This window comes from Xyrauchen texanus, chromosome 26 (genome assembly GCF_025860055.1).
Source record: "Xyrauchen texanus isolate HMW12.3.18 chromosome 26, RBS_HiC_50CHRs, whole genome shotgun sequence".
NCBI classification, from domain to species: Eukaryota; Metazoa; Chordata; class Actinopteri; order Cypriniformes; family Catostomidae; genus Xyrauchen; species Xyrauchen texanus.
In genome coordinates, this window is record NC_068301.1 from 20751477 (window position 1) to 20775546 (window position 24070).

The 24070-nt window shown below is 37.8% G+C and overlaps 1 protein-coding gene across 1 annotated transcript in view; it reads right to left on the reverse strand.

Moving 5' to 3' along the window:
• LOC127619438 (PHD finger protein 14-like) overlaps window positions 1-9271 on the reverse strand; it is a 144607-nt gene extending 135336 nt beyond the window's left edge. Inside the window, exons 1-4 of the mRNA XM_052092295.1 lie at window positions 9201-9271; window positions 7996-8106; window positions 4820-5457; window positions 164-305 (exon numbers count right to left, since the gene is read on the reverse strand). Of these exons, the coding sequence (XP_051948255.1) occupies window positions 164-305; window positions 4820-5457; window positions 7996-8106; window position 9201 (892 nt within the window). The 5' untranslated portion in view covers window positions 9202-9271. The remainder of the gene's footprint in view (window positions 1-163; window positions 306-4819; window positions 5458-7995; window positions 8107-9200) is intronic.
• Window positions 9272-24070: the final 14799 nt, after the last annotated feature.

Sequence of the window (24070 nt, forward strand, 5' to 3'; positions counted from 1 at the left end):
CAAAAGATAGCATTTTGTGAAGGTTTATGACAGTGAGCTGGTTTAGCGCTAGGAATGGAGGAAATAAATATTGAAAAGTAATTTTTCAAAACTTTGTGCAAACATTTGAGATCAATATTTGAGCAGAGTCTTCGGAGGAGAGTGGCAGAAATTTGGATTTTACCTTCATGCACTGTCACGCCACAGTTGTCACACTGGATGATCTCATCCGCATCTTCGCTGTTGTCTCCCAGACACACGCAACAGATAAGGATGTGCTCCATCCTCTGGGAGCTCCACGTCTGGGGCCGCTCCAAAAGAGAGTCCTGAGGAAGCAAGGGATAACTTAGCAACTCCATTTGGGGGTGTTACACTGATCTAAGTCTAGTGTTCTCTACCAAATTTGTCTTCTTTTGAGGAAAAAATGGGTCTCAGATTAGTGTAAAAAAAGACTAGATGCGAAAAAGTAAAGCCACTCAAAAGCTCCAGCTTTAATTCCATCTCTGAGATTAGAAGATTAGCCAATCCTATAAACTGAAGTTCTCAGATAAGCCAATTCACAACGATTGCTCTTTTGTATCATGTGATGGAGCACAAGCAATGAATAAATTGTCTGATTGCTTGTGTATTCAAATATGCACAATACAATTACATCTGAGAATTAAGAGTTCTCAGTCCTTTTCATTCAACTGAACTTTTGGGGTAAAAAAAATGAACACATGAATAGAGCAGACATTCATTTATGTGACAATTGAACTGGAGGGTTACAAACAGAATCCAAAATTAATACTTGCCAACTGCCAAATGTGAGTAAACACTGGCTTCCTCTACGGACACGTTGGAGAAAGAATCGCCATTGGCTATTTAATTTTTTTACTCGCAAGATTTTTAACAATATGTATGCATAATGCAACTGAAAACAGAAAAAGATGTTAAGATATTTTGTATGACTTCACGAAATATAGTATGCAAGACTGTAAATCTCCTTTTATATTTTGCTTAACATCATTTGAATCACATTCAAATTGGCTTCTTTTCTTCTTTCTCACTATCATCACTACTACTGGTCACATTGAATCGTGCCTAGAGAATGCAATGGCAAGATATACAGTAAAAAAGGAGTTACATTTTGGTCTGATCCAACCCAAAACAGATTGGATCGCTTCAGAAGACATGGATTAAAACACTAGAGTTATATGGATTATTTTATGCTGCCTTTATGTGCTTTTTGGAGCTTCAAAGGTTTGGTCACTATTCTCTTGCCTTGTATAGACCTACAGAGCTGAGATATTCTTCTAAAAATATTTGTTTGTTTATGCAAAAGAAAGAAAGTCATACTTATCTGGGATGACATAAGGGCAAATTAATTTTCATTTTTGGTTGAACTATCCCTTTAATGCCAGGAGTGTTCTACTACACATATCACTACATTGTATTCATTCAAGTCAACAAAATGAAAATATGAAGAACAAAATCACAATGTATCTTCTTGATATTATTTCGACAATTTCCGCTTTACTGAGAAATGGATACTGGCTCATCATAAATTATGCTGCAAATGACATGATGACCAGTGCAGTTTGTCACAACAGGGCATAAGGTATTCAAGAAAAAAACAAATTACATTGTATTAAGGACAAAATGTTATTTTAATGAAAGAAAAAAGAAAAATACCATTTAATGGCTAGTAAGGAATACTTTTGGCCAGAAAATTTTCTCAATTCAATGCAACCATGGGTTACAAAGACCCACCATCCTTTAGCTCAGTGAGGACCATACCAGTCTCTAGACCATACCAGACAATTTGCTCTTGGTATAAAGTATCTTAGAATGACCAATAACCTAATTATTGTAATGAATGTAATAATGAAAAAAAAAATGACTGGCCTCATGATTCCATTACGATTCAAAGGGTAATAAAACGATTATTGATGCATCATGATGCATCTTGTCCTTAAATTTCTTTCTTTTTTCAGTTTCTGCAAAATGCATTTTTTACTCTCTATTTTTTTCACTTTCAGTTTTATATTTAACAGCTGTTTTAAAATACTGAACAAGTCACATTACATAAACTGTCCTTTTACATTTAGTATGAGCTGTGAACAAAACATGGAACACCCTCAAGATTAAATAAATGGTTCAATAGTTTAAAAAACAAAAATTATTGGATCTCCATCAAAACACATGGAATACTATTACTTCAACTGATAATATTATTATTAGGGCTGTCGATTTAACGTGTTAATTCAGTGCGATTAATTTAACAAAAAATAACACGTAAAAAAATTAGCGCATTAAAATCACATGCCCCCGGACCATAAGGAAGATTCCTGAGAAATGCAAGCTTGTAGTACCACCTGTTTACTCCAGACGGCAGTAAGTGAAATTTCAGCTGTATGAACAACACAAAGTTTATTACAGTGAAGAAAACACTTCAGTGGGCAGAACAACTCAAACATGTGTTACGTTCTTGCGTTCAAAACACTTGATGGAGCGCAAATCTGAACTAAGGGATCTCAAGATGTGTTTAAAGATTGAGTATTAAACTATATTTAACTTGACACAGTGACCTAAACATTTTATGTTTATGACACAATGCACCCGAGACGCTACACAAGCATGTCTGACGTAGGTGTAAATTGACAGGTCCTTAAACAAGCCCTCATAAAAAATCTGTAACTGATTGACAAATTCCCTTGTGTAATGGATTGCTGTGAACTGTATGCCAATGATTGGCTTATGTTCAATAATATGGTAGTAAACAATACATTGTATTCTAAAGCCGCTTTTTGAATTGTCTTATCAATGATTAACTCTTCTGCTACAGGAATGTAATACATTGTAATTATCTGATATCTAATTATATATATTAGGGCTGTCAATCGATTGCAATTTTTAATAGAATTAATTACATGGTGTCCCGATTAATTAATAGTGATTAATCGCATATACAAATATTTTCTGAAAGCCCTCATATAAAATAATTCAATATATAATGATGAAATAATTATACATAGTTATCTTTAAACATTAAAAAAAAATTATATAAAAAATAAAAAAATATTCAGATAATTAAAATTAGAAAAATAAAGTTATAAAAACTGTGAAAACCTGAATAAAACGTCTTTATAAATAAAAGAAAAACTAGTTAAAATAGAGGTACGTACAAACAAAAAAAATGTCTCCAAAATACTACAGAGTGGACACATTCCCAGAAAATGTGAGGGGCAGATTAATCTACAGCATTACTGAAGGAGCAAAGTGGATCTATTTCAGGGAGCATGTTTCTTAAATAAAGATTGACTGGGTAAAAATGGTGTAACAGTTTAAAGGACACCTCCTTAACCTTGTTGGTAATTAAATATTTGTGAGGTAAAGACCATACGACCTGCGTCATACATGCTTGTGTCACGTCTCGGGCGTGTTGCGTCATAAAAGTAAAATGTTTAGGTCACTGTGTCAAGTTAAATATGGTTTAATACTCAATCTTTAAACACATCTTGAGATCCCTTGGTTCGCACGTTTATGTTTGAGTTGTTAATGTTTTGTTCACTGTAATAAACTGTGCGTTGCTCACGCAGCTGAAATTTCACTTACTGCCCTCTGGAGTAAACATGTGGTACTACAAGCTTGAGTCTCTCAGGAAAGCATTGCGATTAAATGCGATAATTTTACGCGTTATTTTCGACAGCCCTAATATATATATATATATTTGTTTTTATATTTAAAGATAACTATGTATAATTATATATTGATATAAATATGTATAATCATTATATATTGAATTATTGTTATCTGATGGGCTTTCTCAGCAAATATTTGTATATGCGATTAATCACGATTAATTAATCGGGAGACCATGCAATTTATTCGATTAAAAAATGTAATCGTTTGACAGCTCTAATTATTATTTTTATTTTTGCTTAAGCATTGTAAATCATTTAATACTAACATTTAGTATTTACTTATTATATAAAATTAATCTATGCCACGCTATTCATTTTCCTTTTTAACCACAACTGGAAGTTGCTGGTCCAGGATGAGAGATATATCTGGTTCCAGTTTCTCCTCTCCTCACCTGCACAGGTGATAGTAAAGTGGTTTAAATAGCGCAGTTATTGTTTCAGAAATGTATCAAGCGTCTTGTATGCACTGTTCCATCTGTTTGCTCTGCCGGTAGAAGATCGCACAACCCTGTTGCAAAAGCTACGATGGACTTCAAACCTTTATTATCAGGTGTGCGCACTCTCCTGACAAGCGAGTGACCTGCAGTGACCGGCAATAAAGCAAAAGCCAATGAATTGGAGAGCACGCAAGAGTAGAGAAAGGCATCAGGAAAAAAAAAAAAAAGAATTAAATGAAAACATCACCAACATTATCACCGTCATTATTTTCTTCTGTGTTTTCCCCCGTTGAGTGCAAATCAGTGCAATAATAGGAGCAAGCTTGTCTTTCATGTTGTTTTTGGCTTGTTATCACAAATAAACTCTCTCTTGCTATACACGTGGGTTTGTGAAAGAATTGGGATTGTAGCTTGATTCGGGCACAAAAGGATTGAAATGTGTTTGATACAGCTGGTCTGCAAACAGTCATGTTTGTGCACTTGACTTTAATGTATGCGCTTAACTTGCATCTTTGTTTCTACATCTGTCTTTGGCGTGTGGCCACTGCTCTGCTGTGATTTAAACTGACATCAGAATCGATTCAGATTCTTTTGAGAATCGACTGAGTATGAATCGCGATGCATCATTGAAAATATTTTTCCCCCACCCCTATGGAATATGCAACTGAGAAAGCTTAATGTAAAAATGTTTTAATGTGGTACCAGAAGAGACCTTACCTCATTGCCCTTCCCGTGAGATGTGCTGTGGCTGTCGTTGGTCTCCTCTTCATCAAACGCACCTGTGTCCTTGCCTGCTTTCCTCTTTGGCTTCTTTTCTTCTTTCTCACTATCATCACTACTACTGGTCTCGTTCTCATCATCCTCATTGTCGTCTTCATCGCTACCCCCACCTTCCTCTTGCTCACTCCCTTCTTTCTCCTTACCAGATGCCTTGCCTTTCTTTTTTCCAGTGGGCCTCCAGTCATTATCATCCTCACTGTCGTAATCATCCATTTCATTTAGTTCTACAATAGCAGTGAAGTCCAGCATTGGCCGGTTTCGACGCAGGTTCCATTTTTTAGGCTCTGCTGGGCCCTCCTCAGCCATAACACTCCCGTCTATTTCAGTGTCCAAGGCTTTCTCTCCTTTCTTGCGGTTCCTAGATGTTCCCCTGGTTTCTTTGCAGCTGGTCTCCTCTGAGAAAGACTGTTCTTTGGCTTTCTCCTCATCTTCAGTGTCTTCATTTAAATCTTTGGTCTCTTCCTCATCTATGCCCTCTTCGTCAGCTGAGCCAATGGGATTTGAGCAGCTCTCAGACCCTGCAGCACTGTCCTTTGAGCCCTCCTCCTCACTCCCATTGCCGGTGCCCTCTGAATCTGAAAGACCAGTTTGAATTTATTTGCAATAAAACTGTATATTTTAATATAAAAAAATATTTTGGATGTTCGGCAAGTTCCATCGCAAAATATACGTTATAAAATCTGTTCAATCAGGTTGTGACTTTTTCCTGATGCCTTTTGTTTTGTAGCTTTAGGTTCGGTGTTAAAAATGCCAGTGTGAACGCTAAGCAAACCAGGAATAAATGTATCATTTTCTTTTTTGGTCCGGACCAAGAGAACCGATCTACAAGTGTGAAAACACCCTTAGATAACCGCTCTGTACAATTGTAGTGAGCAGAATAGCATCTCAGAATGCACAACACATCGAACCTTGAGGCGGATGGGCTACAACAGCAGAAAACCACATCGCACACTTTATTAGAACCATAGTGTTCATAATGAAGTGTCTAGGGAGTGTAAATTGCATGCTTATTTGATTCAGATCAAATTGTATGATAAACCCCAAATAAATCTTGGCAACTCTAGGCTTATTTTAAACAGGCTTAAAAACTTATCCTGCCTTGTAGCATTAACAGAAAGCCTATGTCTTCAAGATAAGTAAAATAGTACCATTAGACATTAGAAACCAATGCTTTGAAAATGTTTATATAAAACAAATTGGAAACTAACATGAACCATGTAATGAATTCATTTGTGAGACATCTGTGCAATTTTATACAGCTTGTGACAATGATGCATTGTCAAATCTAAATACTGTTACAGTGTATTTTAAAAACATTTTATTTCTGACCAGAAAGTTCCACATACAGTTAAACTCAAATACAACTCAAGCACAATACAGGACAACTTACATACTTCAACATCTAGACAGACCAGGGACATATGCATGGATCCTTTTTGTGGACTTCAGTACGGCTTTTAACAAAATTAACTGCACTCCTATGGACTAAATTAACCCAGCTCTCTGTTCCCACCTGTCAGTGGATCACCAGCTGACAGACAGGCAGCAGCTAGTGAGAATGGGGAAATTCACCTCCAGCACATGTACAATCAGCACTGGCACTGGCACCTCATGCCAGACGACACTACTGTCAACTGCTTCATCCAAGATACCATGAATCTGCAAACAGAGGGGAGGCTGAACGGCTGGCTCTCTGGTGCATTTAAAATCACCAGGAGCTGAACACACTCAAAACAGTGGAGATTCTAATGGACTTTAGGAGGAACAACCCACCATTAATCCCTCTCACCATTCTAAAAAGCACTGTGGCAGCAGTGGAGTCATTCATATTCCTGGGCACTACCATCTCACAGGACCTGAAGTGGGAGACCCACATTTACTCCATTATGGAAAAGGCATAGCAGAGGTTGTTCTTCCTTTGCTAGTTGAGGAATTTCAACCTGCCACAGGCGCTGCTGATCCAGTTCCACTTAGCAGTCATTGAGTCTGTCCTCTGCATTTCTATAACTGTCTGGTTTGGTTGAGCTACTAAGTCAGACATCAAAAGACTTCAAAGGATAGTTCAGATTGCTGAGAGGATTATTGGTGCACCCTTACCCACCCTGCTATAACTGTACACATCCAGAGTAACGAAAAGGGCTGGTAAAATCTCTCTTTACCCTATTCACCCAGCACACTTCCTTTTAGAACTGTTGCCCATTGATGGCACAACAGAGCACTGAGCACCAGAACAGTCAGGCACAGTAACAGTTTTTTTTCCCTCAGGCCTCATGAGCAGAAAACTGACCCTAAATACTTTGCTTTTTGTCAACACAACCATGTGCCATATTCAATCCATCCATTCCTACTTATATCGATATTTAATTTATATTTTTTAACATCCTACCTCTTCTTCAATACATTACATCACCTGCACGTAACTGTATATCCATCACCTGCATATAACTGTATATTATTGCTCTATTGTATATTTCTCTTTTTATTTATCTGTTATATCTTATTTTTATGTCACTATATGTATATATGTTTAAATGTATATGTTTGTATTAATGTATTTATGGTTGCATTCTCTTTGCACTAGAAGCTTCTGTCACCATGACATATTCCTTGTGTGTGTAAGCATACTTGGCAGTAAAGCTCATTCTGAACTTCATACCTCAGGAGGGTCAAAGTTTTCAAATGTCATAATCAGGTGGCACTTTTGCTGACAGTGCCTTGATAGGACAGCTTTGCGTTAACCTCCAGTCTGTCATGGTGATATGAAGCCACTGCCAGTGAGACTCCAGTGTTAGAACACATTATAGGAGGTCTTATCGACAGGCAGGCAAAAACAGCGACACATTTGGTGATGAAGGTCTCATCTCCACCTTAGCAGCTGTTTCCATGACAGGTGAGAAAAATCCAAGCAGGGGGTGAGTCGAAAATGGCCTACTGCAGCATAAATAAATGTCCTGATGGTAAATATCAGTTGTTTTTAATATTCTAACTGTATGGTGCCTGCTATCACAATCATCAATATATAGAAGAGAAAGGTCTATAAAGCCACAGTCCCTTTATAAGCACTTGGGTCAATCTAAAAAAGAACTAGCTGTAAGACAAATAATGGTGATTACCTGATGCATCTCCTAGTTCAAAATCGCTGTCATCTGAGCTGTCATAGTCCAGAGCATCCAGCAGAGAGTCAGCCAAAGGCTTCACCTGTCGCTTCTTCGACCCCCGGTCCACTATAGAAATAAATAATTTGTTATTATCATTAAAACTTTGTTTAACCAGGTTGATCCCAATTAATTTCTTTTTTTACAAGAGAAATCTGGCCAAAAAAAAGGCAGCAACCAAATCTAGACAGCACACTAAACACATAAATATATAATTACAATAAATAAAAGCTCATTTAAATATGGGTAGAAAAGACAATATTTTAAAACAATTGCATTAAAATGATTCTAATGCACTGGATATAAGAATGGTTTTGATTCAATTCACAAGGTTGAGCAATTTGTAACTATATTCATTGGGTATTCTCATAAATGTGGAGCAGCTAGTTATCCTACCTCTAATGTAATTTTGTTTGGCTTAGAAAGTCCAACACACAGCATATTTGTCATTGGTAATGGTATTACATATTATGTATTTTAAGGATATTATTTGGTCTTTGGAAAAAACCTGCAAGTAAGAAGAAAGATAAAGAAACTTCGAATGACACAAACAAACCATGAGTTATAATGTGTAATAACATTTATTATGTGTCTTCACACTCACAGCACAATCTGATATGAATGCATTTGGCAGTGTGAATGCATTATTTTAAAGTAATTACAATTTTTAAAAAAAACTGCTGAAGCCTGGCTGTGGCTTTGTTTGTGTCTCAAAGCCTACTGAGCTGTCAACCTAGACAGCATTGCTAGGCATCATACAATAATTCTGAAAATGCTGAAAAGGTCTATAAAATGCCCCAAAAATACTAAGTAAGCACATCTCTAGGTTTTGACACACATATTGTTTTTGTTATTGCCCTGGCTAAAGAAATAAGCTAGTTTCCAGACGAGAATACGCACTTTGTTCACTAATATAAAACAATGTGGCAAATGTCTAATATTTGTCACATTTCTTTGACGTGTGATATTATGTTTGTAAAACGGAATGATGGAGAGAGGAACTTCATTGCAGTTAGCCCGCGAGCTAAAGCAGCAGTAGCCACGCGCTATCTTTTCCCGTTTACTCTGTTATTTTACACCATGCATTGTTAATTCTGATAGTGAATATGTTGTGCTATATTTCCTCTTTCAAAATATATTATGTAAGAGCGTGATTTACTCACTTTATTGGATTCTCGCGTTTCAATAGCTTGGACAAAGGTACAGCGAACGCCTCTTCAGTACATGTTCTGCGTATTACGTTTACACACGGTGCTGACGTTTACCTCACAGAGTAGGAATAGAGAACCATGGCAACCGTCGCATCCCTTGGAGCCGTGGTATAGCTGACGTATTGCGCTGCTCCACATTGAACTCCGCAAAATATCTAAACTTCCTTAAAACGGGAGACATTATCTGAGAAGTTAAATTGTTTAATGTATTACGACTTGTTTTAAGAGTACAATATATGCTAGGCCTACTGTAGGCAATACTTTTAGGGTTGCCACCCGTCCCGTATTAATTAAAGATAAACTGATGCGCGATTTGTCCCGTATTTAAGCTGGTCAGATGGTGTCACGGTGAAATCGTTCTAGACCGCCAATTTAACATTGATGTTGGAAAATGTGCCTATGGAGGGTAAGGGACCATCTGAAAAGTCCACAAATGGTGGTAAAACTGTGGAGTTTTTACTATATAGATGTACAATAAGATCAAGCAATGCATGAATACAATCATAAAGACAAGCACAAGTGAAAGGAGAAAAAAAAGATTTTTATTTTATTTTATTATGTATAAACCACCCAAAATATATACATAAATAAGATAAAGAAGACAAATAATCTAAATAATTTAAATAAATATATATTTTAATATATAAATGATGTATTATATATATATATATATATATATATATATATATATATATATATATATATATATATATATATATATATATATATATATATAACCCATGTCATGGGTCAGGAAAGTTCTAATTTTAGCATATAAGAAATGATGTACAATTTTTATTAATAACGCATATTAACTCAATGCATTAATTGCTAAAACTGTGGCGGATGTGGTTAGGCGCCATGAGGTCCCTTATTTTAAAACTTCAAAAAAATTAAAAATTTCTCACCCCATTGGCAAATAATAATGATTTGTATCTTGTTTTAATCATAAGCCTCACTTAGTCAATAAACTTCAAATTCATTATCTGAAAACAAGTATTAATATCATTGAAATTTTGTTTTTTCAACTAAATGTGTCCTTTTTATAGGTAGTTTAGACATTTCTATTGGAAAACAAGACAAAAATAGTGGTTAGCTGAACATTTCACAGAATTGTATGCCTACATAGTTGACACTTGGATTTTATTTTATATGTCTTTTACATTTTTTATTTTACAATTGGTTTTATGATTTGGACAAATAATACAAGAGCGCTCCACTTCATGTTACTCTCCATCCTTACATTAAAATTCTTGTTTACACAGCCAGCCCCACAAATAACTAAGAGCCAAAAGAGTTTGGGATCTTCTTTCCATGATAATCTCTCACTTTTTCTCTCCCTTTCTGTTGTCATGTCTTGCCTCTCAAAGTCTGTGCATGTATGCCATTTTTATGGGCTGATTGTGAATGTGACTCTTATAAGCTGCACACAAAAAGCACAGTGAACCTTCTGCTAAATCAATTTATTAGACTGGTTTGTGTGGCACAAATGGCAGGCCTAATTTATCAAAGCACAAAGGCATGAGATGCCGTACTATATTGTGAATATATTCACAGCTGAACAGTAAGGCTCTACATGAGGCCGACGCTGTGTCTGAAACCGCCCCCTACCCACTATATCAGGGATACTCAATAGTGACACTCAGGTTCAGATCCGGACCGAAGGACAGTTCAGTCTGGACTGACTGAGATCTAAAACTTTGTGCTAGTTATCTGACACCTGGATAAGTTATTGTGTAAGCATACGTGTATACGTATGCAGAGCGGGAATAATGTGTGTCCTATCCACTAATTCCATATGCATTTGCACATATACAGTGAAATACTTTTATTTCAAATATCCCAGCTAAGCTGTGGTCAGAGCGCAGGATCAGCCACAATACGGTGCCCCTGGAGCAGATAGGGCACAGAGCGTGCTTAATTTCCGCTCCGCGCGCCTCTCTTCCAGCTACAGAGGCACTGCATCCAGCCTAATTCACTGTACGTAGTTGCAGGCGCGGTTACTTTAACAACAGTAGTATAGTGGGGCCTGGGAAGCTCAGGGACTATTGACGCTGACTACCACCCCTGGAGTCGTGAGTTTGAATCCAGGGTGTGCAGAGTGACTCCAGCCAGGTCTCCTAAGCAACCAAATTGGCCCTGTTGGTTGCACTGTCATTTACAATTGACAACTCTGTGTAAAATATATCAACAACTCTTTTTAGACCCCTTTCACCCTGTTCGGTGGGATGCTAATGTAGATTACCTGCAGGGTTCCAGCATTTTCTGCTAGTACACTATCTAACACACTATTATGCAGAGACACTGTAACAGAACCTCGGAGACTGTGCGCAGCAGGGTTTCCGTTAGCTGGAAATGTCCGACAAATTAAAAAATAGTTTGCTCTGCCATGGAGGTCTTTCCTGACAATTTGCGAAGCTCAAAAGCAGCCTGCACTATTCCCATCTCGTGTGCCAGTTTAAAACTCTTCCTTTAGCGCATCGGTTGATTAACAGGTGAGTAGATCTTGAAATTCATGCACAACCTCAACGGGATAGTTAATTCATGATGACATGTAAACATACAACATAAAAGAATGGCACGCACCCATTTGGGGTGATTCGGTCAGAAGTGTACAAGCAAGACACATCACAGTTATAACTGGTCGTATTGTGCTTCTTTTTTTGACCACATGTGTTTGGACAAGTCAGGCCCAAGTATTGTAAAAGATCATATGTGTCAGCCCCAGAGCTCTGACGCTTGGTGTATACATCAGTGTCCGAATTCACTCATTCATTTTGTTCACTCACGGCTGAGATATAGTGCACTCACTGCCATTCACTATATAGGAAATAGTGAATGAGTGAACGATTTCAGACACATCCGAGAGTCTGCAACCTCTTCAGCTGTGACTACATTATATGACACAGCCTTGAGTGCCTTATTGATTTCATAAAAATAATAAAAGTATTAAGGACACAAATGTTCATTATATATATTTTTTTAAAATAATTAAATGCCATCCATCCCCCAGAAAATGTAATCATTGGCAGTAAATAGTAAACAGAACATTGCTAAGCAAAAAATAATTACTGTCAGCTATTAGCCTGTTTCAATGATGTCACATTTACACTGCAGCTGCCATATTTGTGACAAAGAGAAAACAATGGCGGTGAATGTAAAAACACCCATAAACTGATCTCAAGAAAAACATAAAAAAGTGCTTTTTTCCATGCAAAGTTCCAGGAAAAGTGCATACAGATCTGAGGTCAGCATAAAAATTCCCAAATGTGACTTTCGCGTACATTTAAATATATTTTATCCACGATTCATATCCGATTCATATCCAACTCAATTATGTTATAATATAGTAGACATGGGTATAGATAACTGACATGTCTGAATAAATTAGCAAAGACCATGCTCTCTCCCTTCATCGTTGCTTGACTTTGGCTACCGTGTCACTTAAAATATAAAAGTTTATTTAAAGAAAAATGACATTTCGCTCTGGTAATGAAACAGCAGTACCACCTTTTCAAGATTTATAAATACTCTGGTTACACATGTAACTTCTGTTCCCTGAGATGAAGGTAACAAGACATGGCAGTGAAACGCGTTCGGGAATTCCTTCTCCGATGACCTAGTTAAAGCCCTTGTATCATAGCACCAATCTTATGATTGGCAATGCTGTTTGAGCCCCGCCCCTTTAGGTACGTATTAGCCCTATATAAGCGGGCACTCAATCACCATTACCTCGAAACTCTGAATTTGTAGTGAAGCCAAGTTTTGCAATGTCTCGTTCCCTTCATCTCAGGGAACTGAGGCTACATGTATAACCAGAGACATTCCCTATCGATTCAGTTCCCTCAACATTGTGGCCTCATGTAAAATCAAATCAAATCCCTTTATTGTCACTCAACCATATACACAAGTGCAACAGAGGGTGAAAGACTTGGGTGCAGTTCCAAGCAACATAGCAGTATGACAATTACAATAAACATCTGATTTACACATAACACAGTTTACACATCTTGTTACACAACACAATATAAAAGACGGCTCAGAACTAAAAGACACACAACAGGCTCCGCTTCAACGGAACAAGCGATGCATCAATATATTTCGAGAGTGTGAAGAGCCAAGAAAAGGACTCTGAATTAACAAGCTGTTCCCTCGAATGCAATTCTCTAAAACAGTCTGAGACGAGGTGCAACTCGTACACGAATGGGGCACTTTGTAAGCGTGCGATTCAAGCGTCTCAGACCTAAAGTGGGCCGAAGCTTTTGTGTATCATCCCTGCTGGCGGGAAATGAGCAGTGTGTGAATGTGTGTGCATCTATTGCAACAAGCGCTTTCACTTTTGTTTAAGAACAAGTGCTGCAGGCACTGAGAGTCAGATAAAGAATGTCCTGATGTGTCTGCAGGGAAATCCCATCCGCTGCAAGGTGTCCGTCGACAGCAAAGAGAGGGCTGTTCAGACGAGATGATTATCGTAGTCAAGACAAGACGATGTCAGTCTTGAAGGTCTTCCTTGCTCAGAGGGCCTTCTGTCCTTGGTCACTATGTTTGTAGTAACTCCTCCCCTCCTTGGGTAGGACCTACGCCGGTGCCGCTCCGCACGATGTGCTTCCACTCTGCCCAGTAAGACCTTGTGTTGTATTCCACTTAGAAGCCGCCTCCCCGCTCTCGGAGCCGGGTGTGGTCTCCATGGTTTTCCACCCCCCAATGTGGACCATATATGGCCCCCAGCTGAATAATTTGTTCCTTTTTGGGGAGGACAATAGAGAGAAGGCTACAGCTGGGCCAGCCAGTTAGCTGCTTACCGAGGTGTAGGGGACCGTTTCATGCCTGCCAGTGTATTGGGGTAGTTACGTGACGGCTTGCTGTCCAGTCTGCGTAACCCGGTTCAGCTCTTGTGGCATTTTCCATTGGGACCCCTAGTGTCAACTTATCGACACAATGTCGAGTGAGTGACAGATAAGGTACGTCTCGGTTACTGATGTAATCTCTGTTCCCTGATGGAGGGAACGAGACGTTGTGTCCCTCTTGCCACAACACTGATCCAACCGCTGAAATGTCCGGGTCTTTGGCTCGGCTCCTCAGTGCGAAACCTGAGTGTGTGTTTGCAACGGCACTCCTTTTATACCTGTATGTCCAGGGAGTGGCATGTAAATCTCACATACCAATTCTCATTGGCCGTTTCTCAAAGATCAGAGATGTCTGGGCTCCCAAGGGTGACCCCTAGTGTCAACTCATCGACACAACGTCTCGTTCCCTCCATCAGGGAACGGAGGTTACATCAGTAACTGAGATGTTTTATTATATTACAACAGTTGTGCCTGTCTTGTAGTTAAAGATATTTAACCATTCATTTCTTGTGAACAACTGATTTATAAATATTAAAAAGTTGCTAGAACAAACATATTTCACTAAATACTGTAACTAAATGTAATTCATTGTCAGTGGAATTAATATTGAAAAAAATATATATATTATGAGTAAATATATGTTTTGTAGAATGACAAGAGCAATGTTATAAGAGTGGGAAATTACTGTTTTGGCTTGTTTTGAGAGCGAGGCTTGTTTCTGTCGTCCTCCGTTGACTTTGTCAGTTTAGAAAACAGGAGACGATTAATATAAATGAGCCTAGATTGATCCTGATAAACAGCGAGGGGAAGACTGATGGGAAAAGGCACACACATGGGATGATTACGACTGTCCTTGCCCGATGACAAATGGCACTGTATTGTGCTGGAAAGCCACAGTTTTTTATCCTTTGGCATCAAAAATCTTTTAGGGTATCATCATACGCATCATCGTCATCATCACTGTCACCATTCCGTTGCAAGCATTTTCCATTGTACTGTAGATGACTTCTAAAATTGCCAATGAATGAAATGAAAGAAGAATGCTTCATATGGTAGCCAAAGTGGAGATGATTCTCCAGCAGCATATTTCTGTAAGTGGGTTCAAAATGCCTTATTTTGATGAATTCTTTTGCAGTATTACACCTTTAAATGAATATTCCGGGTTCAATACAAGTTTAGCTCAATCAATAGCATTTATGGCACAATGTTGATTTATCAAAATTATAATAATTAACTCATTCCTCCATTTCTTTAAAAAAAAAGCTCAAATCTGTGTTACAGTAAGGCACTTACAATGGAAGTGAATGGGGCTAATTTTTTGAGAGTTTAATGGCAGAAATGCAAAGCTTATAAAAGCACTTACATTCTTTTGTTAAAATTCATGGATTATTTGAGCTGTAATGTTGTTTAAATTATTGTCGGCACTATATCACGAAAAGGTTTACATTTAAAATGTTAAAATCTCCATAAACAAGTCAGGTATCTGAGGTATTATTTAAAAGCTTAGAATTGGAACTTTTCAGAGATAACCATCACCTCTGCTTCCACGGCTCCACCCCCATATTCTTTCCGCGGCTCCGCCACCAGAATCTTTCCACGGCTCTGCCCCTAGAGTTTATCCGTGGCTCCACCCACCTTACTTATGATTCCTTCTACAGCGGCTCCATCGCCTGACCCAGTCCCTGTCCTGTGGCTGCCTCCCAGGCCACCTGATCCAGTCCCTGTCCTGTGGCTGCCTCCCAGGACTCCTGACCAGTCCCTGTCCTGTCGCTGCCTCCCAGGCCTCCTGACCCAGTCTCTGTCCTGTGGCCACCTCCCAGGATTCCTGACCCAGTCCCTGTCCTACGGCCACCTCCCAGGCCTCCTAACCCAGTCTCGACACTGCGGCCGCATCCCAGATCTCCTGACCCTGTCCCCAACTTGAGGTCATCCCCTTGGTCTCCTGGCCGCCCCCCTGATCTGCTCTGGTCTCCTGGCTGTCCCCCGGATCTGCTCTGATCTGCTCTGGTCTCCTGGCCATCTACCTGAGCTGCTCTGGTCTCCTAGCCGCCCATCTGATCTGCTGGGGTCTCCTTGGTCTCTTGGCCACCCGCCTGATCTGCTCTGGTCTCCTTGGTCTTCTGGCCGCCCACCTGATCTGCTCTGGTCTCCTGGCCGCCCGCCTGATCTGCTCTGGTCTCCTTGGTCTCCTGGCCACCTGCCTGATCCCTGCTCCCTGACCTTGCCTTGTTCCTCTGCTCCCCTTGTGCCCCTTTGAACTGCCTGTGCTTTTATGTTGAAATTCTTGTTTAGTTCCTGTTTCATGTTTCCTGTTTCCAGTAGTCCTTTAGTAGTTTAATTTTATGATTGGTTTTCCCCTGATTGTTTCCCCTGGTGTTCCTCATTCCCTTGTTTGTTCCCTATATTTAAGCCCTTGTTTCCCCTGTTAGTTTGTCAGTTCTCACATGTGTTGTCATGTTCTTTTCCTGGTTTCCTGCATTTTATTATATTCTGAGTTACCTTGTTTATCTTTTGTTTCATTATAGCTGCACTTGGATCATTCTTTTCCTGCCTCGTCACAGTTGCATACTCAGAAATACAAGATTCATGGCCCAACAACATCTCTTTCTGTAATACAGCAAAGAGTAAAGTCAATTCTAACCTGGATCCTTGAAACCTTAAAATGTTCAGATTAGCAGCATAGAATTAATAGTAGATTACTGACATTGGCCTTTACACACCGCCCATCGTAATATTAAAGATATACTATTCAGTAACCAACACAAACATCTACTTTTGAAGATATTCATGTAAATGGTGATGGAGCTAGAGGCAGTGAATTGAGAGTCCCCACTTATTCTCAGAGGAGCCACATCAAGATGTTGAGAAACCATCCTACTGCAGATATCTGTCAGCTTGATGAGCCAAAAGACAGAAGCAATTCCATTAAGAACAAGTATAATATAAGGTTTAGGAAATAAAAACATTACTATAAAGACGTACTGGGCCATGCCAGCTTTAAAACCTCATTTGAAGAGGAGCAATTGCATCAGCTATTATTTATGAACCCTAAAGTAGTGTTACAGAATGCTCACATTGATCTACTACCACTGGCAGTTTAATGTTTTACATTTAAATTGAAATATTTATCCATTTGTATGGTGTAAATCATACCACGTTGGTCACTGTTTATCTTTGCTGAGGTTCCCATTGCTTTTCTGAGTAAGCTCTATCACTAGAGCGTGTGGCTGAAATGTAATGAATTTGATTACAAAAACATTGCCCCTGTTTGGAGATGTTATCTCAGTGTTATCTTAATGTCACCCTCCTTGTAATTTTAGATATGATTATTTACTCTTTAGGAAAGAGAAAATCTATACCAATTCAAAACACTTCATTAAATTGGGAATTGCAATGCTTGTAGTTAATTAACAAATAAAAGTTAAGAAATATATATTTAAAAAAACAAAAAACAACAAAAACTTGTAAATCTATAAGCATAGAGCTCATTTAACCAAAACACTGGAATCCATAATCATGTTCACAAGCATCAAAAATATTATTACACATTAGGGCATCTTTACCAAAATATTTTGTATATACACAGTGTTGGGTTTATTCTTATTACAAAGTAGTTAGTTACTGTAATCAAATTACTTTTGTTTGTAAAAATGTAGTGTAATGCATTACATTTTAAATTATTGTAATTATATTACAATTACTGACTTTCAATTAATTTAATTGCTTTTAAGAAATAGGGTTATGCTTATTTTTGATTAGATCAAGATCAAGTTTATATAAGTCATTCCAGCCACATATAAGTAATAACAATAATAATAGTGCAAAGTGGCATATGAAAAGTGACAGGTGATTATGGTAGCAGTAGTGCAATATCAGATAAATCAGGTATTAAAGTGCTGGTAATAATAAAGTAATTTACTGACTGTATTGTGTGTTAATGACAACTTGATGTTGTGAGTTATCTCAGTGCAAGAGTCCAGTCTTTCCTCTTGTGATGGAAGTAGGTGTCAAGACAGAGGAGCCTGACAGTTTGAGGAAAGAAACTGTTGTACAGTCTTTTGTATTGGCTCTTATGCTTCAGAACCTCCTATGAGATGGCAGCAGGGCAAAGTAGGGGTGGGTGGGGCCTTGTTCACACAGCATGTTTTATAGATGTCTGATATGGGAGGGAGAGATGTTCCAAAAATTCTCTCTGCATTTTCTACAATTCGTTGCCGGGTAGCCTACAATTAATATTTTTGTTGCTTTACAATCATGATGTCATGTCTTGACGGAATGATTTGACAGAATTTAAAAGAGGAGTGCACATCACAAAATTTCCATTGGAGAACTCAGAAATTTGTTTAACCCTAGATCTTGAGAGTGTCAATTAAATTAATATTTGTCATAATATGTTTCATTTTGCTGCGATGGACTGGCGACCTGTCCAGGGTGTCCCCCGCCTTTCGCCCAATGTTAGCTGGGATAGGCTCCAGCCCCCCGCGACCCTGTACACAGGATAAGCGGTTGACGATGGATGGATGGATGGATGGATGTTTCATTTTGAATGTTAAATATACAGTTTAGTTGTTAGCAATTTATGTACAGTTCGTGGACAATAGCGATAAAGCTAGCTCAGAACGTTTTTGGCATCTTGCCATCAAATTCAAAGATGCGTTAGATGAGAACAAATTTTAATAACTTTTTGCCAGCATTGTCTGAAGATGATCTCTTACCCAAATTTGGGGAAATTCAAATAAACACTGTAAAAGGAGTTAGAACATTTTGGTTTTCAATTAAATGCAAAATGGCATTCAAGCAGTATGGTCGACCATGGCAAAATTACCATACGCACCTGGGGGCTGCCATAGACTCCCAGCCAGAGGAAGAATAATAATAAGTAAAACATTAACAGGTACAGTAGATGCTGTGCAACTTCAGTGCTTGGCCCCTTATGAATTGCACACCTAATGTGCATCCTTTTCTCCTTATTTTGTTAAAGTAACACTAAAAAGATTTCTCTCTTTGTCAGGTGGTGAAGAGAGAGAGAGAGAGAGAGAGAGAGAGAGAGAGAGAGAGAGAGAGAGAGATTAAATTGACCAATACATCCATTTTATTCTGATAAAGTAGCATTTCACCATTCTTGAATGAAGGAGATGGAAATCTGACTCCACTACTGTGTTGATGAAAGCTCTCTTGAATATGTTAAGCATAATTATCCAGAAAAATAGAAAAATGAGGATCATGAGATTGCAACATATGCACTCATATGATTAAAATGCTATCTTATCTCTCAGCCATTACAAGACCATGCAGGGCAATTGTTGGACCTAATGACTCCCACACCATGGTGCTAATTTTCAGGCCTCTTTTATCTAACACCTTTAACTAATTGGCAGTCAGCCTAATGTGCCTCTTCTTTGCCACTGCTTTTGAAACTCCAACAGTTACTTCAAAGTTAAACTCATTTGTGGACTTGTGGATTCTGCTTCTTTTTTTTTTTTTTAAACCTTTGCATATATATATTTGTCTGATGTCCAAAAAAAAAAAACATTGGGACATTCCTCAGGCCATAATGTGTAAAGTTTGACTTGGAGGCCATGCTAGTTTTGATGAGGTTAATAATGTACGTCTTGCTGCCCATCATCCATTGCCTTGCACAGATGAAAGGATGACCATGAACATCTTCTGTCCAGAGCCTCGGGCTGGTTCTCTTCAATGTGCATTCTCAACCGTCTGTGTGACATTCCCCTATGAGAAGATAATTCAGCTTTAATCGAATCCCTTGTCTGCCTATTTCAATCCGCTACTCTTTGAATTAGATACACTGTGTTTCCTCTTTGAAGTTACATTTGTTATTTTTGTATCCTGGATGATAACTTAAATTCTTTCTTTTCTTTTTTGATTGAATTTGAGGATTCATATCTGATGTAGAAACTTTGCTGGGAGTCTCTAGACAAAATGATGAAAACAGTTTGTCATTCTTTTTACCTACTGTCACATCATACCTCTTGACTCTCTCTCTTGACCATCTGGTTTTGCTTAAAGACCCAACACCATACCAGAATTGGTATCATTGAAATACAAAACAGAAATGTCCTTAAAATCAAACACTGAAATGAATTAATATTGCTATGATGAAACAATAATATTACCCAGGCCCAACAATATGCAACAATAGCAACATGGCATGGGCTGAATGGGAAAATTGACACTTCACAAAATGTTTCTTGAATTTTGATGGTTACATAGGCAGTCGATAGTTCACTGTACAAAACACATTGTGGTCATTGTCAGTATAAGTGAACCTGTATTTAATGTAGTCAGGGTCATATTTTCTTTTACTTTGAATAGTTTTCTTCATAATTTTTGAGAATGAGGGGCAACCTGTATGTTTTGTCATCTGTCTAGCTTGGCTAGCTTCAATCAAGTGTCATTAATTTGCACCAAAAAAATAATAGAGTTTGATTGGATACACTGCATTTGACATCAACAACAAAAGACACGGGAAGCATTTTTTCCTCCCTTTTAAATGTTGATAAGCCTATTTATTTTGCTATTCAAATTGCATGATTATAGTTGCATTTTATTATGTGCATTTTACATTGCTTTTGTCCATGACCCAATCAGGACAGATCTGCAACCTATTACTTGGTTGCAACCCACTTGTTGAGAACCACTGCTGTAGACTTTACTGTGCTTCTTCATCTTTGTCTTTACCAATGTTGCAAACCAAAAAGTTGTAAAAAGGCCTTTTTCCTCTCACTGTTCTGTTATCAAAGAATCTCAGTCTCTAATGGTCCATCACAAAGACATGAGGCCATGAATAAAATCGTTCCACTGTGCCCTGGCTTACACTACCTTCCATGTTGCCTTTCAACCTTGCTACTTTGTATGCTTTGATGTTTCAATCATATTCAGCCAACGTGGCCACTTGGATGATCAACAGAAAGACTGGAAAGCATATGTCAGACAACTTTCAATTTCCCTTAAAAATGCGTGACTATTTATAAAAGTTCTGGTCACTCTCATTGAAGATGATGTTACATCATCTTCAACAGCAAAGAACTTAGGTGTTATATTTGATACCAATCTGTCCTTTGAAAATCAAATTACAAATGTTTGTAGAACAGCATTCTTCCACCTAAGAAATATTGCTAAATTAAGGCATATGCTCTCGGTTGCTGATGCCGAAAAACTAATTCATGCGTTCATGACCTCAAGACTAGATTATTGTAATGCATTACTGGGAGGATGTCCAGCAAGATCAATAAATAAACTTCAATTGGTTCAAAATGCAGCAGCCAGAGTGCTAACGAGAACCAAGAAATATGATCATATTAGCCCCATTTTATCATCGTTACATTGGCTACCTGTTAAATTCCGTATTGATTTTAAAATTCTGTTAACTACATACAAAGCTTTGAATGGTCTAGCTCCGCAGTACTTAAGTGATCTTCTAACACGCTATATTCCAACACGTTCATTAAGATCGCAAAATTCTGGCCTATTAATAGTTCCTAGAATATCAAAATCCACTAAGGGAGGAAGATCCTTTTCATATTTGGCTCCTAAACTATGGAATAGTCTCCCAAACACTGTTCGAGATGCAGACACACTCCCTCAGTTTAAGTCTAGACTAAAGACTCATCTATTTAGCCAGGCATACACCTAATTTATCCCACAATTAGGCTGCTTTAGTTGGGTCTGCCGGAACCAGAAACCAGAAACATTGAGCATGATCTCTAACTCTGCAATAAATTCAATGGCATCTACGCTTACATCTTTTTATTTGTTTCCCTGTCTCAACCTCGGGACTCCTATCCTGAGGTCACCAGAACCGGCTGGATCCAGCACCATTCCTGCTTCATGTTGGACTCCACTGCTACATGTCGCAGAATGATGATGACTAAATGCAGCCGGTGCCAGCCAAACATCACTTCAATCTATTATGACCGGACTTCAGAGGATGAAATTATGCCAACTCCAACCTGCATCACCTCGGTCTATTTATGGACTACGATCCTGAAATGAAATGCTTAGACTAACTATTGCCAACAAAAGCCTTCATCAGCCAATTAACAAGGACAATTGCATCTATGTGAACTTCTGCAATTAATCAAGATGGACTTCAAAGACATTGGTCATTAATCTTACAGTTCAAACACAATCTATGTTTAATCAATGACCCTTATCACTTAGTTTAATAATTTTAAACCATGATTTTACCTATACATAATTAATATTTACATTACATTCATAATGTTAGCCAGAGGGAACTGGCCCCCACAGTGAGTCTGGTTTCTCCCAAGGTTATTTTTCTCCATTAATCAACATCTTATGGAGTTTTGTGTTCCTTGCCACAGTCGCCTACAGCTTGCTCACTGGGGTTATTAATACAATTATCATTTAATTATTTATAACCACTATTAAAATTCGTATTTTATCTAAATTACACAATGATAATTAATCGACTTTATAGACATTACAGTTCTTATCGTCTGTTAATGCTAATATTCTGTAAAGCTGCTTTGAAACGATGTGTGTTGTGAAAGGCGCTATACAAATAAAATTGACTTGACTTGACTTGACTCTCTCCTTGGTGCAGTAGACAGAGCTTCCATTTCCCTGATGGATTGGCTGTCATATTCCGACAGTGCAGTGCTTCTTTTAGTTTATAGACGTCTCTGTGCTCCTGACGGCACAGTGTGCGCTGTCGTTTTTCTCTCTTATCATCCTGCTGGTTTGCTCTGCTCCTAGACATAAACACAAACAAGCAACTAGGGAGGAATATCATTAAATGTTTCAGCTCTGAAACTTTCTTCTTAATGCTAGTCTCTAACTAAGCAGTGAAAATGGAATTACATTTTCCCTGATTAAATCTAATTTCATTTAGCTTTGTTTAGTTGGATATTTCTAAAGGAAGCAAATGTGCATTTAGGGGTAAATTAACTAAACAGTTGCAGCACTTTTATGTGCTGTTTATCAGAGCAAAATCCTGCGTCTTATTTACTAACAACTCACAATACAGTTAATCAGGACTAAAATGCGCTAAAATAGTTCTGTGCCATTAGTATTTAAAGTAATATTCCGAGTTCAATAGACGTTAAGCTCAATCGACAGCATTTATGGCATAATGTTGATTATCACAAACATTTATTTCAACTCGTCCCTCCTTTTCATAAAAAAGAAGAAGCAAAAATCAAGGTTATATCAGGCACTTACAATGGAAGTGATTGGGATTTAAGTTTTATCTGTTTTATTTGAGCTGTAAATTTGTTTAAAATGTCATTTACAGGGATTTCAGAGTTTACATACTTCTTGGCAATAAAGTTGTAATATTGGACCTAACTTTACACAAAAATGGTAAGTGATTTTATCGCACTAAAATCATGTTAACACACACATTTTATTGTTTATACATCTAATGGTTATACTTTTCATTTACGGATCAGCCCAATTCACTTTCATTGTAAGTGCCTCCCTTTAATTCAGATTTGTGTGTGTGTGATTTTTTTTTTAAAGGGAAGAAGGGACAAGTATAAATGATTTTTTGTGACAATCAGCATTATGCCAAAAATGCTGCTGATTGAGTCTAACTTGTATTGAACACGAAATATTCCTTTTCAGTAATTATCTATGAACCAAGTTGTACTAACACCTAAAAAAGGAAAGTGTACATCCCTGCATTAATTCACGCTGTTGTTGTTTATATTCAACTCAAAGAAAACCTTTTTTATTGGTTTGTTTGACAGTATGGATGATGACAACACATATTCAGCATTATCTGATAAAACAAATAAATAATAATAATAATTTATATAAGTATAAATATTTTTATGATTTATACAAGGCATATTTGCTATATGAAAACAATAAATGTATAAAAGTTCTATAAATCTATGTTTTATTTATTTTTATAAAAAGTTAAATCTACAAATGGGCTTTTCATTTGACACCTGTAAACTAGGCTCATTATAGACTGCACCTTATTCA